The following is a 16,083-nucleotide window of genomic DNA, read 5'->3' as shown; positions in this document are numbered from 1 at the left end:
AAACTACCTTTAAATCAGGGGTCTCCACCCTTGGCAACTTTAAGCCTGGAGGACTTCAAATCCCAAAATGCCCCAACCAGCTTTGCTGGCTGAGGCTTTCTGAGAGTTGAAGTCCGCCAGGCTTAAAGTTGCCAAGGTTGGAGACCCCTGATTTAAATCATTTCTCAAAGGAAGCATTCTGTATTTCAACTAAGATATACTGTATCTCTTGGTAGTTGTGGCAGTTCATTTCTCTCTCTCTCTCTCTGGTGCGTTTCGGTATATTCCAAAGCCAAACTAATATTAAAAGAAAAACTGTTAGTCACAGAGGTATACATTCTTCTGAGATTAAGAAAAGCAATTAATACCTGGAAATTTCAATAGATCTTGCAGGAGAAGATGATTTGAAAGGGATTTGTGCTGTGTTAATAGTATATAGGTCATGATTCCTCACCATAGGAATATTTAACTATGCATATTGCTGGTTGTTTTTAGTTTTGCTCTTTTAATCTTATTTATGGTTTGATTGTAAGCCACTTTAATTCAGTCGAAGACAGAAACAGCTTAATAAAGTAATAAGTAAAATTCTAACCATAGAATATTAAGATCTCTTACGGCAGGGGTGAAATCCAGCAGGTTCTGAGTGGTTCTGGAGAACTGGTAGCAGAAATTTTGAGCAGTTCAGAGAACTGATAGTGGAAATTTTGAGTAGTTTGGAGAACGGCAAATACCACCTCTGGTTGGCCCCAGAGTGGGGTGGGAATGGAGATTTTGCAATATCTTTCCCCCAGGAGTCGGGAGGGAATGGGGATTTTGCAGTATCCTTCCCCTGGAGTGAGGTGGGAATGGAGATTTTGCAGTATTCTTCCCCTGCTATGCCCACCAAACCACACCCACCAAGCCACACCACGCCCACCAAGCCACGCCCACAGAACCGGTAGTAAGAAAATTTGGATTTCACCACTGACTTATGCAGAAAAATATAAGATGCACAACAACTATGACACCAGTCCTCAAGAAGCTATTGCATTTCTGTAGCCTAATGCATACCAGATTTGTTGAACTACTACTTCCATAATCCCCAACCATGATGGGCAATGTTAGATAGCAATGAGAGAAATTATAGCCCAACTGTTTTCAGAGGAACTATTTTCTTAGAGATCTACATTAATTATTCTGTCTATATTCTCTTATACTGAATCATAATTTTAATTATAAAATAATCTTTATATAGATGTCTTCCGGAAATAACCACTCTGATTCTTGAAGCCCTTCTTCCAAAGCACTAGTGCATTTCCCTAATTCTCAGGTGGGAAATACCTGAAAATTATAATAAAAAACTTATCTCCCAGAGAGCACAAGCAAAATACCAGCTCCTTTTCATGTATATATAATACAAGGTCCCACTCACTTTATATTGCAACTTCAACCCTTGTGGCTCTTTCCACACAAAAAACACAATGTATGGTGGCCTCTGTCAACAAAAGGTTGCCCGGTTGCATTCTAGCCAAAACCCAGATCTTAAGAAACGCAAGCCCTTCCTTATGAGCCTTTGAGTTGACCTAGTTAGGAACCTCAATTTTTCTATAATGCACACCTACAATTTAAACACAAATATTCTGGCATACGAAGTTCACCCTATTTTTAATACTATATAAACAATTAAGGAAAGAGTGAAGTAAGTATTTGAGCTAGGTAGGTCAGTTTTGTATTACCAAATACAATTGTGAAATAAAATACCCAGCTGATGTCCTGTCTGACTTACTTATTGAGGTTCAGATTGCTGCAAGTTATATCCATGATTGAAGAGGCTTCTGTGCCTAAAGATGCAAGGCTGGGGGCAATCTGGAGTCTCTGCAGAGCTGGCAATGTTGGGGGCACTTGAATGGTCTCTGGAAGTGTCAAGGACTTGGGGTCTAAGTCACCTGTAACTCCTTGCTCATTGATTCCAGCAACTGCCTCTATCACAATGGGCTCTGACCATTTCTCATTTCCATTAAGTTTAGCATTGCTGTCCACTTTGTCATTTTTGCATTCAGGAACATTAGATTCTTTGTTCCCTTGGACTGCCTTGGGCACTTCTACTGGTGGTGGTGGTGGAGGAGGAGGAGGAGGAAGAGGTGGTGGCGGCAGCTGTGCCTTGTTTTGGTCCTCGTTCTGTTCCGGGGCTGAGGCAGGAACTTGGTTTAAGGCATTAGACCCATTGTTGGTGTTTTCTGAAACAGGGACCTCTATGTCCAGAGCCTAAGGCAGAAAAAGGAAGTTAGCCATGATCATATTATTAAGCAAACCAGACTCTTTAAACCCCCTTCAAACTGCTACTGAATTGTTGATGCCAAGTGTGAGAAAATGCAAAAATTATTAAAAATATAGCAAGCAATTGTATTAATTATAAATAACATGTAGTTTCTGACTTGGGCTCATGAATATATTGCATTATGGACCTCATTCATTCATTCATTCCGTTTTGCCACCCATCTCAAATGCATGACTCTGGGTGGCTAACAATTAAAAACAAAATAAAAACAATAAAGTATAAACAATGTGAAATAGCAATGAGACATCAACACATGCCAAATATCCGCTGTTAATTCAGTCCAAAATGCCATTCAAGGGCCAAGTTTTTTCAGCCTGAAATAACTGCACATCCTTGTCTAAAGGCACATTCTAAATTGACTAGAATGTGATTTGTCTAATCACATTCTGGTCAATTTAGCTAAGAAGTGGAAGGCCTTTAGCTGCTGATTCTGGAAAAGGGGAGGTATCACCTCTCCAGTGAAGACAATGACTGAAAAATCACAAGATTCCTATGTCCAATATGTGACTATGAAATATACTGTACCATGTGCTCAGTGGTGGGATTCAGCCAGTTCGCACCACTTCGGGAGAACCGGTTGTTAACTTACTGAGCAGTTTGGCAAAGTGGTTGTTGGAAGAAATCATTAGGGCAGAGAACCGGTTGTTAAATTACTTGAATCCCACTACTGCATGTGCTGTGTTTACTGCTTAACATTCTTGTCATTCACTCTCATCGCTGCACTTGTACAAAGGCTACATTTGTCTACATAGCACACCATTACTGTTTAATCTTATGTACTATTTATGTAGCTTTTTGTTGTTTACAATTAAGGTATTTTTGTTATTTTAGTCCAATATCTATGCCTACAGTAAATGATAAGTCTTCAGTCAGATATTTGCTTGCAAAGGATGTCATACTTATTTCATCAGATATTTTTTACAGAGAATTTTTCCTAGATTCTGTATTGATAAAAGCAACTCTTCTATTATGGTAGAAACTGGTGTTGCCATAATCCTTCCCATTTATGAATTTTATTAGCAACAGCAGGAATTATTTTATTAAGAGTGAAAGTGAGATAAATGTAAACTGTTGTATAATTTGTATCATACAAATAAACCCAGAAACGATTTGGACCCAGGTGTGTAAGTGTTGTTGGCTTCAAACCAATTTTCATTTAATTGCTCACTTGGGAAAGAATGCAAATCCTATGTTAGAAATGTATGCATCACATATCCACCTAAGATTATTCCTTTGAAAATCCGGGAGACTTCTGTTTCTAAACTACCTAGCTGTTCTTTCAAAGTCCAAAATCCATCTCCTGGAAAAGAAATTTTTCTATTTTAAAATATAGCAATGTGGTGGTGTATATAGTCAAGATAAGAAATTCATTTTTAAAATTAATCATTCACCTGATTTAAAAAACCGTTTTCCACACAAAACTTGGGAGTTCTGCAGCCAACTATTCTGCTTTATCACTAAAATGCCCCTAATGATAATCTTTTTAGGCTCTGGGTGTCAATAGATTTAGGGTACACTTTTCAGGGTTATGACTTCAGACATGCAGTAACTTAGTCTTTAAAATGTTAGTAGGGGTGAAGATATAGGACTTTAATTCTTTAATTTCTACTGCTGCTTCTCCAAACCAGTCCATTTATTTATAGAATTAATATGTATTTATTAGCAATAGAAAGGAATGACACTCTTGGAAGGAATGCAAACACCAATAAACATTCAAATCTGGCACTTTATAGGAAAAGATAGCTCTCTAGGACTAGGTCTTGCTGTAGTTTAGCCCAGTTTTGCTCATGGTAAACCAGAGTCCACAAATGACATTCAGCATACAAACATTCATGCATGTAGGAATTAATGCAGCAATTGCATTCAATCTCCAACTAAGCCAAGGTTCAGAAAAATCTGTTTTTAATTAAAATTACTATAAATTTATTCAGAATTTCTGCTTGTGTGTAAAACTAACGTCAGTTACTAAAATAACTTCAGATCAAAACTTCTATCAGACCCAGGGAAGAACTACCAGCCGCTAATGTGCCATCCTAGTTATGAACAAATACTCCACCTATATAGTATTACATTTATATAAAGAGGCAAGATCAAGAGATAATTTTGAACCATTAAAACTCATAATCCATTTGGCATGGATAATACAGGCCTATATATGATGCAAGTTTGGTTTCAGTATAGTTCTCCAAGACTCATTATCCTTAGAAGGAATATTTAGTCAAATTATTAGTACATTAAATTTGATAATAAGGTCATACTTCATAGGAAAAAAATATTAATTTCATGGACACACAAAAAGTTTTCCACAGACCTGAAAAAATTACAATGGGGAAAAAAAAAGAAAACAGAAGAAAGCTAAGCTTACTCTCAGGACAATTTTCAGCTTAATAGAACTGTCCACACCAGAATGATCCAGTTGAAAATTTTGTTCAAGTGTCATCTCAGGGTTCTTTAATAGGCGAGCAAGAGAAATCACCAAAGTCCCAAGGGCATTCTCCTTCTCCTTATCTTTGATCTAGAACAAGGAAAACAGAGGCAGTACAAATGAGCAAGACAAGTGGCTCTTGGCAGTGATTTAAACCTCCCCTTTTCAGATTATGTATTCCGCCATTATGTGAATCAGCAGCAATTTCTCCATTTCGCATGGGAGCATTGAGACAAGATATATTGAAAGGTAATTCACCAATTAACAGGGCCATTTAAACCTCTTTATGGGAAATGACTACATTAACTTTCATAATGGATGAAGAAAAGCTAATGATCATGGTAGGAAGGCTCTAATAATAACGGCAGAATCAATTGTATCTGGGCTACTAGAAACCTATCAAAGCATTCAAAGCTGACAACAGCTCATTCAGTCAATATAAGGCTTGAAGGCACTGGAAGAAAAGCTTTAAAAACAAGACTAATTAATATTATCCAAATAAGACTGGGGGTGGGCCATAGTGCCACATGGTACTTTAGATGCTGCAAATTGATGCTGCAATTTACATTTTCACAGAAGTGATTCAAACGTTGTACTTGATAATACATAAAAGTGTGGGTTATTTGTAACATTAATCCATGTTTTCATAGGTGACCCAGATTTATACTAGGTCCTGTAGAGTTGGGGTCCCCAAGCTCAGGCTGTGGACCGGTATCGATCAAAGGCTTGTTAGGAACCGGGTTGCACAAGCAGTGGGCAAGCAAGCGAAACTTCATCTGCATATGTGGGATCTAGGTTGTGAGTGAAACCATCTCCCCACAAGTCTGCGGAAAAATTGTTTTCCACAAAACCTGTCCCTAGTGCCAGAAAGGTTGAGACTGCTGCTGTAGAATATGGTGTGGGTCACCCTGCCTTATTGGCTGGAAGTATGCTCATTAAAAACATTTCCAAATGTATCATAAAAGCATATTCCTCCCCCCTTCCCAAAAAAAACACAGTAACATTTTTACAAATGAATGTCCATATTTTGGAATATCCTGTCAAATCAGTCAAAGGGTTATTAAGGTATATCTTTTAATACTTTACTACAAATGATTAATCTGTAAATGTTTTTTTCTACTGAGCACCTTTCTCCATAGGTTAAATAAATAAATAACAAATTAAGCAATCAATCCATTGGAGGCAGAACTTTTGAGATTCACTGGCACTTACAGACAAACTGAGTAATATCATGAATTTTGGTCAGATTCGGGGGGGGGGGGAAATCCTCAAGCCCAACAGTCTCCTTCTCTCTTGTTATAACGCAAGTGATGGTCATGAGTGTAGATCTATAAATCCCAGTTCTGCAATGTTATTAGGAAGAGAAGAAAACAAACTGACCTCCAAATGAAGAGACTGAGATGGAGCACTATGGACAAAGAAGGTGAAGGCCTGCCTCCATGCAGGATCTTTAGTGAAATTACAAGTCTGAGGAAAAAGAAAGCAGAATTAACATCTGGACATTAGATCAAAGAGGTTTAGATTGCAATCCAATTCACAAAGGCATACGTCTAATTAGAAATGGATTAGAATTGCTCTATTCTGCATTCAAATCAACTCAGTTTTCCTGGGTTCAATGGGACCTGGTTCAAAATGTACAAAGCTGTTCTCTAACAGGATGGAACATTTGGTTTCCAAGATTTACTGAACTACAACTCTATGAGACTCTACCACTACGGCCTATATGGAGGAATGCTGGGAGTTGCAGTTCAACATCTGGAAGGCCACCATTTGTACTATCCAAAGGAGATATGACTCAAGCTTTATAAATCAATCACCCTGGCTGCCAATTCATTTTCTTTCACCAGAGCTATTCAAAGAATTGTTCTCTATTTAACAGGTCCAGAATAGAATACAAGTAGTATTTGACTTACAACAATTTGTTTAGTGACCATTTGAAATTACAACACCACTGAAAAAAGTAACTTATGACTTATGACCACTTAAGTTGCAGCATCTGCAGGACCACATGATCAAAATTCTGACTCATATTTATTTTTTTTTATTTACATTTATATCCCCCCCTTCTCCGAAGACTCAGGGCGGCTTATAGTGTTTGACAGTTACAGCATCCTGAGGTGACATGATCCTCTTTTGTGACCTTCTGACAAGCAAAGTGAGGCCAGATTTACTTAACAACTTTGTGACTAACTTAACAACTGCAGTGATTTACTTATCAACTGTGGCAAGAAAGATTGTAAAATGGGGCAAAACTCACATAAAAAATGTTTCGCTTAGCAGCATATATTTTGGGGTCGATTGTGGTTGTAGGTTGAGAACTACCTGTATTAAAATCTGACAATTGAGTAATCCTTGTGTAATTGACACTCTGAGCAAGGTGACTTACTTCGACCCTGAGGGAACAGGAAGAATTTTGCTCCTTGTGCAGAGGTTTTAAATACACCATTAACAAGGCCACAGTTGATCCTGAGATCAGATGAATTAATCCTGAATTCAAAATGGAGCAATAGGGTGTTTCCTTTCCACCCCTTTAGGAATGATAATTCATTACATCAAAATCTGTTTCCAAAGAACAGTCCAGGTTTTGACAGGCTGGTTGTAATCTGCTCCCAGCATACAATCCATCAATCACCTTGTTCCTGCATAGGGGCACAGATCCCTATTTACCCTGTCAACATAATGTCTGCTGGGGAAAATCAAGGACCTCAGTAATGAGGGATTCATTAGTGCTTGGATGTACTAGCAGCTCTCAAAATGGAGCTCAGGGAAAGCATTCTCAGTCATCCAGTTGTCTCAAAGGATGCTTTTTTCAACTGGAAACTGGACTGTTTGAGTAAGAAGACGACGATGGCGGCATTTCACTTCTCATCCAAGAAGCTTCATCGGTCCTGGAAGGTTGGTGGGGGCAATGGAAGGATTAGTTCTGACAGGATGTGGGGGGAAAGGGGTTGAAAAGAGAATGTTTATTTGTAGTCATCTGGTCATTAATACTCTTCCTCAAGTGGCTTCAAGAGCTCTCAGGGAGAGTGCTAATGACCAGATGACTGCAAAGAAATATGATCTTTCCAATTCCCCCCTCACGGCATCCTGTCACAACTAATCCTTCCGTCACCTCCACCATCCTGCCAGAACCGATAAAATTTCTTGGATGTGAAGTAAAAGGTCTTCTTCCTCCTCAAAGAAAAAAAAAAAAACAGTCCAGTTGCTGTTTGAAAAAAAGCACCGTTGAGACAATTGTACCACATCTATTTATAGATGAATACCACACTTGTGGGAAAGGTGATCAAATATTTGCCGAGTGACTATACTGAGTAGTACTGATACAGTGCAGGGACATTATATTCAGGTTCTTTATAGCACATATATTCAGTATTTGATTCAACAAATACCAAGTTCCTCCCTCTTCTCCTTATTACTTTTCACATCAGTAAAAATATTTGGCCTTTAAGTAGGACACTTGAGGCTGTGCAGCTGCATTTGCATCCACTGAGCACCTTTGAAGGGCCTTTTTCAAAACTTCTCAGCAGATGTAAATGCAGTCAAGTTGCATTCAATCATCTAGTAATCTGGGTTCAAAGCAGAAACCTCTCAAGATGTCACCTTGCTCTACCATTTGGGAAAAATTGAGCTTTTTAAAAAAAAATAGCATAGCAAGTGTATTCTTTTAATCCATGGTGGCTGTATGCTTTACAGGATCTCATCCAATCTCTTCTTGCAAAATTACTTAAAATAAAGCAGGAGGGTTATTTTTATTTATTTATACAGTTTGTTTCTTTCTTTTTCATAATTAAAAAAATGACCCCAACGTGGAGATATTGGTTAAAGCAATAACCCTATCTTCAGCATATGGGGACCAGATACTACTATACTCCATAGTGGGCCAAGCATTTGTATGTTTTCTGTTGCTTTGAACTTTAGAAATCTGAACTCCATCTTGCAATATTTCTCGGTTTTGGTCATGCTACTTAGGCTATTGGGGTCGGGCTCCCCAATCCTTCTTTTATGGTTTGGATATTTTTGAAACAATTTTTCAGAATTTAGTTATTTCAAACTCTATTTTACCTTATGAAATAGAAGTTGATGTCTATTACCTTGCTTTTGTGAGTTTTGTTGCCCACTGTGAGCAGGACAAAGGAAGAAGGTTCTCTTTCTATCTTCTGTTCGTAATTACAATTTTGAAATAAAAGACAGCATTAATAGCAAGATAACATTCACAAGAGAAAATGAGAGAAAGGATATAACATTTACTCAATTGTTTTAGAAAGATTGGAAGAAGCCTAAACATGAGTCAGAATTTAGTATTTACATGTTATTCAGCATGTTATTTATTCTTGGCAACCCCATATATATGTTGGATTTGTTTGCTGCCTTGAGTTATTTATAAAAATAATGGAGGCAGGAATACAAATGAATAAATAAAGATTGCCTAATCTTTGTTTCAACATTATTTCTACATGCTGTGTTTCACTTATACATTTATTTCAAATATGTAGTATGAAATGGAAAGGCTGGGCCCATCTCCATTCTATTTATGGTGCAACTGAGGTCAACTTGGCCCTTTCGACCATCTAACTCAAGGTCAAACAGGGAGGCGAGCAGATTGATAGCTCTGCCCAATTTAGCTGGGTTGAGAATTAGCCTCCACTTAGCCAACGATGGCAGGTAAGTATGTCATGTTCAGATGGATGCTTATAACTTGGCGTAGCTAGTTGCTGATATTAGATTTTTCAGCCAGTGGGCTGGCTGGCTCAGAACTGAAATCTTTGCCTGATGCTGTACCAAACATTATATCCATTGTAAATCATGTAGCCAATCTCTTGTATTTCCACTTTGCACAAATCTCGGCATTGAGAGAGTCTTTGGCAGTTTTTGCATTTAGTACCCTTTTCTTTTTTTAAAATCTTTTAGTATTTATTAAATCCTTAATGTATTCAGTTCAATACCCATTCAGAAATAAGAGATATTTACCTTGAGATATCTGTCTTTTCTGTATTTCTTTGCTCCATATTCACCATTGGAATATTCCAATTGATTTTTCTATATTAGGAAAGGATTTTGAAATGAAAAAGGAGTTTCAGAAAATTAAGTGATAGGATAGTGTAGGACTGTTTCCCCCAGAAGTTTTACCTAGGATTTTTATAGGACTATTTTCTAATCTGATCTGTTTTATCTGGGTTGGTTGGCTTTGTATTTTTATGGTCCTGTTCTAGTGTCTGCTGTTTTTAGTTTATTTTCACCCTTTTCAACTTAGTATGTTTTCAAAATTAGTAAATCAACTGAAGGGCAGCCCAAGACAGGCTGATACTAATCAGGAATAAAAGGCGTACTAATGTTGGCAGCAACAAAAATCTTAGAAGCAGCTAGAAAAAAACTAGCATGGATAAGCATCTAGTAGGGAAAAAAGTTTTTCTATCAATGAAACAAAGCTAAAATTCTGCAATAGTTGATGCCAATAAGTTGGGAGATCCAAGACCACTTGAATAAATTGTGACCAAAATAGGAAACCTGTGACTTTCTTGAAGTTGCTGAAATACAACTAATAGCAGTCCCAGGTATTATGGTCAATAATCAGGAATGCAGGGAGTGATAAATCAACAACGTCTGGGGGAATCTCTGAAAAACATATAAAGCTTAGAAAAGGGAAAACGTCATCAGTTCACTTCATAATACTTTGCAGCCTTTTTCATCTCCCTTGACCTGCTAATCAGATACTGTTGATTCTCTGCTTTGTCTTGTGAAACCTTGATTTCCAACTGTAATATACCCACAACATTGTTATTTGTGACACAGGCATACATGCCATGCATTATATCCAATTTTGGCTGCGTAAGGCATCAAACTTATGTCAGATACATAGGTGTGCTTTCCTGCTCCAAACCACATTTGTACAAATAACAAGCATACTAAACAGGTAAACCTGTAAGTTTGTGTCGCCAGAGAATATGTGGAAATGTTATTTATTTGGTTTACTTACAGGAAGGTTTAAAGCACTCTCCAAATAGACGATGAGCATTCCGGTGGCAAGACCATTCCTACCCTACAAACAAACAATTCCACAAAAAATTAATATACACATGTGGACACTGCAAATATTTCAAGGCCCTCCTCCATCCCCTAATAATGACAGCAGTGATGGCTAACCCTTTTGCTGTCATGGGCCAAAAGCGGGGGGAGCCCGGGGGAAGCACATGCACATGCCCACACCCATAATTCAATGTGCCCCTCGCCCCGCACCGCCCCAAGCTTCCCCCACTTTTGGCACACGATGGCACGATGGGCCCGGTAGGCCCATTTTTCGCCCTCTCCAGGCTCTAGAGGCTTTCTTGGAGCCTGGGGAGGGCAAAAATGACCTTCCCCACCCATCTGGAGGCCCTCCAGAGACCGGAAATGGCCTGTTTCCAGACTTCTGGTGGGCCCAGAAGGCCCGAAAATCAGCTGGCCGGCAGGTTCACGCGCACTGGAGCTAAGCTAGGGCAACGCTTGTGTGGCCACTAATATGGCTCTGCGTGCCACCTGTGGCATGCGTACCATAGGTTCGCCATCATGGAACTAGAGGATAATACAAACATTACCCAAACTCCACAGAGATGCAAATCCTGCCCAATCAATGCAACTGTATTTGCTACAGTGATGTTTTAAATACAGCTCTCGGAAGAAATTACACAAAATGTCAGATACACTGGGCTATTTCTTCGTTCTGAATTCTTTCAGTTGTTTTGCAGCATATATTTCTTCTCAAGTCCAAGAAAGCACTCACCTCGCTAAGTTTCTCTTGATTGGTGACTAGAGAAAACCACTCAAGCTTTAAGTGGACATGCCCACTTGCTATCTTGCTCAAGGGAAACCACTTCACAAAAAGAAAGAAACTTCATCAGTGCCAGAAATACACATAAATTTCATCTTTATGTTGATCTGTATTCAAGGAGAAACTGAGGAACTCATTTATCTTGATATTTTATGGGACCTGCTTTGAGATGATACACAATGGTATAGGGTTTCCTGCCTAAGCAACGGGTTGGACTAGAAGACCTCCAAGGTCCCTTCCAATTCTGTTATTCTATTCTATTCTATTCTATTCTATTCTATTCTATTCTATTCTATTCTATTCTATTCTATTCTATTCTATTCTATTCTATTCTATTCTACCTTAAAATTTGTTTCTTTTTAACTGTATTTGTTCAGCTGGAAAAGGGAAAACCATGATTGCTGAGGCACAATGAGCCCTAATTTGAAAAACAGATAGCATTTAATTTTACAATAAATGACAGTACCCAAACAAATTATTTAAGGAAAGGATAGTCCTCCACCCTTTTTAGAAAGTCTTGTTCAAGTCTGATTCCTAGCAATGTTTTAGACACATCAATATAATTTTGGGCAACTATATGAAAGGGGCTTGTTCCAGGGGTGAAATCTAAAAATTTTCCCTACCGGTTCTGTGGGCGTGGCTTAATTGGTGGGTGTGGCTTGGTGGTCAGATGACTGGGTGGGTGTGGCCAATAACAATAAATAATAAAATAATAAACAAAGTATACAAAACAATAAGAGGTATCAAAAACCAACTTTCACACTTTACACACAGACAACACAACTGACTCACACACAATGTAAAAGCAGCTGCACTTCACACTTCACACAGCCACAAAAAGCTCAAAAACCAACTTTCACACTTTACACACACAGAACTCACACACACACACACAAAATGCCACATATAGCTTTCTGAGATTTTGTGTGCTTGTGTAGTTTGAGTGAAACACTAAAGAAACACACCAAATCTCAGAAAGCTGCACAAATATTTTATTTTATTATTTTATTTTATTTTATTTTATTTTATTGTGGACTTCAAATCCCAGAGTTCCTCAGCCAGCAAAGCAGGAAATCAAAGCAAGCTTTTTTTCTTCTTCTCTTCAGTAGCTGAAGAAAGCATGGCGTTGCCAGCCCGAAAGAGCAGTAATTATAGGTAAGTGAGGAGGGGGAATTGGCTGGGCATGGGTGAGGTCTCTTGTAAGTGGGGGCTGTTAAAAAGTGAGTTTAAAAGCCTGTGAGGATCAGGAAACTCCTCTGGGATTGCCAGAGGAGGCTTTGAAATCCTGGCGTTTTTTTCTTTTTCCCTTCGGCTGAAGAGGTTTTTTTTTAAAAAAACTTTTAAAGGGTTTTGATGATCTCTGCTCAGCCCCGCGATCATCAGAGGGTTTTTTTTTTACTTTTAAAGGCATGTTTTGGCTGAAGAAAAACTTTTAAAAGTAAAAAAAAAAACCCTCTGCTGATGGTGCAGCTCAGCAGAGGCGGGGGGTGGGTGGGTGGGCAGAGATTTTTGCTACCGGTCCTCCGAACCAGCAGCTGCCATTGCTACCTAATCGGGTGAGCAGTGCGAACCGGGAGCATTTCACCCCTGGCTTGTTCCAACCTCCCACCTACTACACACACAATGTTTTCTCAGTTTTGCAGCTCACCCCAAAACCCTGCAATGCTGTTTGGTTTATCCGAGAAAACCAAGTCAGCTGCCAATTCATTAAGAATTGGGATCTTGAGGGAAATGGGCAAGAAGGAGCTAAAACACATTCCTTAGATCCTGGGAAACAAGATGGGATGTAGAAAGGCTCTTCCTGATTCAATGGTTATCTACGGGACCGCCTACTGCTACCTAATACCTCTCACTGACCCGTGCGCTCTCACAGAGAGGGACTCCTCAGGGTGCCGTCAGCTAGGCAGTGCCGTCTGGCGACGCCCAGGGGAAGGGCCTTCTCTGTGGGGGCTCCCGCCCTCTGGAACGAACTCCCCCCAGGACTCCGTCAACTTCCGAACCTCCGAACCTTCCGTCGCGAGCTCAAGACACATTTATTCATCTGTGCAGGACTGGCCTAGATTTTAAATTTATAGGGGTTTTAAATTGGTTTTAATATTTATATTTTAAAATTTGGCATTAGAATAAGTTTTTTAATGGTTATTTTAATGTATATATAAATGTTTTTATTTGCCTGTGAACCACCCTGAGTCCTCCGGGAGATAGGGCGGTATACAAATATGAATAATAAATAAATAAATAAATAAATAAATAAATAAAATGGGATATAAGAGGGAGGAGCAATAAATCATAATCAGGTCTATAAGATTCTGTTTCAGAAAGTCCTTGACTTATGACCATAATTGAGCCTGGAATAACTGTTGTACGCTGAACTGGTCATTAAGCATCATATGACTCTGTCCAATTTTAGGTCCTTTTCTGTGGTGGTGGTTAGTGAATACAGCAGATTGTAAAGCAAATGCTGTGGTTGTAAAGCAAGCACCACAATCATTAAGCAAACTTAATGTCTGTAATGGGCATTTTTGTGCTGAAAGCCAGAACTTCAAATGGTTGCTTAGCAACCAGTTATAAGTCAAGAACTACCTATATTGTATCCTGTCTTAATAAAGAACAGTTCTAGAATTCCTAGGAGTGTTTTCTGATCTGGTCTACTCTGAAGAGCTGACAGCTGCAACCTACAGTATCTAGGCCCTCCATGTTCTACTCAGAAGCAAATTGCTCCTCCATTTAAATACTCTCAAAATGCTAAGTGCTCAATCGATCCACTTAGTCTCTCAAGAATGAGAATAAAATCAGTAACCATTGTACTACATGTGCACTCATTTACTTGATGGTGCAAAGATTCTTGCACCATTTGATCTGTATATTTGTACACATACATATTTTGGTGCCACACACTCTCAGTATAATGAATTTTCCCTTTAAAACCAATGCTATCACAAAACTAATAAACTGTGGAGATTTTACAGGACCCTGCAATCTCACAACCCATACAAACATTTCTAATTTCCTATAACAGCAATGAGAACTCATATGCCTGGGGGGGAAAACCCAGTCCTACTTAGCATTTACATTTGGTAAAAATAGCTGATAAGCCATTCATAAAACATGGCACACCAAAACTTACCTCATCAACAATTCTGTCTTTCATCACATCAACAAGGTTTATAACCAAGCTGTTAAAAAAAAAAAAAGAAGTCACACAAAGGAAATCCCTTGGGACAACCGTATTTGTTTCCATAATGAATAGCTACCATATGCTGCTATGGAGACTTATAGCACCTTATACTGAACTGTGATTTTTTTTCAATTATAGTACCTCCTGGAGTTCCATGAAATATTCTGCCTTGCAGTCTGTGATAAAATTTCAAAAGAATCTCATAGATTCTAATAACTGAATGCTCCCAAGGAAGTTATTTGATCTTGAGCCTAATTCAGCAATAAAGGTTATAAAAAATAAGCTCTCTGTAGACTAATAATAGCTGACATTTTTTCTTCTTCAATTGATGCAATACACCTAGGCTGAAAAAACATGGAGTTCTCTGAGACTAGAGTGGTTTCTTTACTTACAAAACTTAGTAATGCTTAGTATTTCTTTTTTTTTAGTTTTTTTTAATACATTTTTCTTTAACATATATAAATGCTTAATAAGCAGTGTATTGTCTGAGTCAATTTGCAAATACATAACAACATTATTCTTTATTTGTATATTTGCTGTATAGTTCTATTGGATAGTCTATATTAGAATTCTTTGAAACCACAGCCGAGTCCATGAATAATTCAAGTTGAGCAAGGTTCTGGCTTGTCAGGATTTATATTCAATAAGAAAAGAGACTCTTTCATTGCAATGGAAAGAACTACTACAAATTCTATGACTGTAGGAGAAGAGGCAGAACCTAGGGGTGGAATTAATCCTGATTCATTACATTCCCACAAGAGATCCAAGCCCAGATTCCCTTTTAATTCTGTCAACTTTTATGTAGCACCAATTTAGTGCTGACTGTTAGTAGATTTTTGTATATAGGTATAGACCAGTGGTGGGATTCAAATTTTTTTACTACCTATTCTGTGGGCGTGGCATTGGTGAGGATGGCATTGGTGGGCGTGGCTTGGTGGCAGGGGAATGATACTGTAAAATCCTTATTCCCTCCCCACTCCAGGGGAAGGTTACTGCAAAATCCCCATTTCCTCCCAATTAGTTGGGGCTTGGGAGGCAGAGAATAGATGGGGTGGGGCCAGTCAGAGGTAGTATTTACCAGTTCTCTGAAATCCTCAAAATTTCTGCTACCGGTTCTCCAGAACAGGTCAGAACCTCTGGTATAGATCATAAATCACCTTAACTGGAACCTAATGTGTGGTCCCAATTCTTCATGCCTGGCATTGATTGGCTTAGTAGAAATCAGCTATGTGCAAGCAGGTTATGATGATAGACATCCATGTGCCATATTTACTAATAAAACAATCTGGGTTGGTGTGCCAGTGACAAAACACCCAGAACTAACTCATATTTTAGTGACTTTTTCTAGAGCAGAATGTGACATGAAAAAGTACCATTTA

The 16,083-nt window shown here is 38.6% G+C and overlaps 1 protein-coding gene across 2 annotated transcripts in view; it reads right to left on the bottom strand.

The window, feature by feature from the left end:
• The window catches only part of ESYT3 (extended synaptotagmin 3), a 54,743-nt gene that overhangs the window by 4,933 nt on the left and 33,727 nt on the right, over positions 1-16,083 (bottom strand). For both annotated transcript variants that reach the window (XM_058194641.1, XM_058194635.1), the window contains exons 11-18: positions 14,654-14,702; positions 11,479-11,568; positions 10,696-10,758; positions 9,690-9,758; positions 8,813-8,878; positions 6,102-6,188; positions 4,662-4,811; positions 1,745-2,223 (exon numbers count right to left, since the gene is read on the bottom strand). In XM_058194641.1, coding sequence (XP_058050624.1) covers positions 1,745-2,223; positions 4,662-4,811; positions 6,102-6,188; positions 8,813-8,878; positions 9,690-9,758; positions 10,696-10,758; positions 11,479-11,568; positions 14,654-14,702 — 1,053 coding nt within the window. The remainder of the gene's footprint in view (positions 1-1,744; positions 2,224-4,661; positions 4,812-6,101; positions 6,189-8,812; positions 8,879-9,689; positions 9,759-10,695; positions 10,759-11,478; positions 11,569-14,653; positions 14,703-16,083) is intronic.

Source organism: Ahaetulla prasina, chromosome 1 (assembly GCF_028640845.1).
Source record: "Ahaetulla prasina isolate Xishuangbanna chromosome 1, ASM2864084v1, whole genome shotgun sequence".
NCBI classification, from domain to species: domain Eukaryota; kingdom Metazoa; phylum Chordata; class Lepidosauria; order Squamata; family Colubridae; genus Ahaetulla; species Ahaetulla prasina.
The sequence above is the reverse complement of the archived record's forward strand: the minus strand, read 5'-3'. Positions and strand labels throughout refer to the sequence as shown.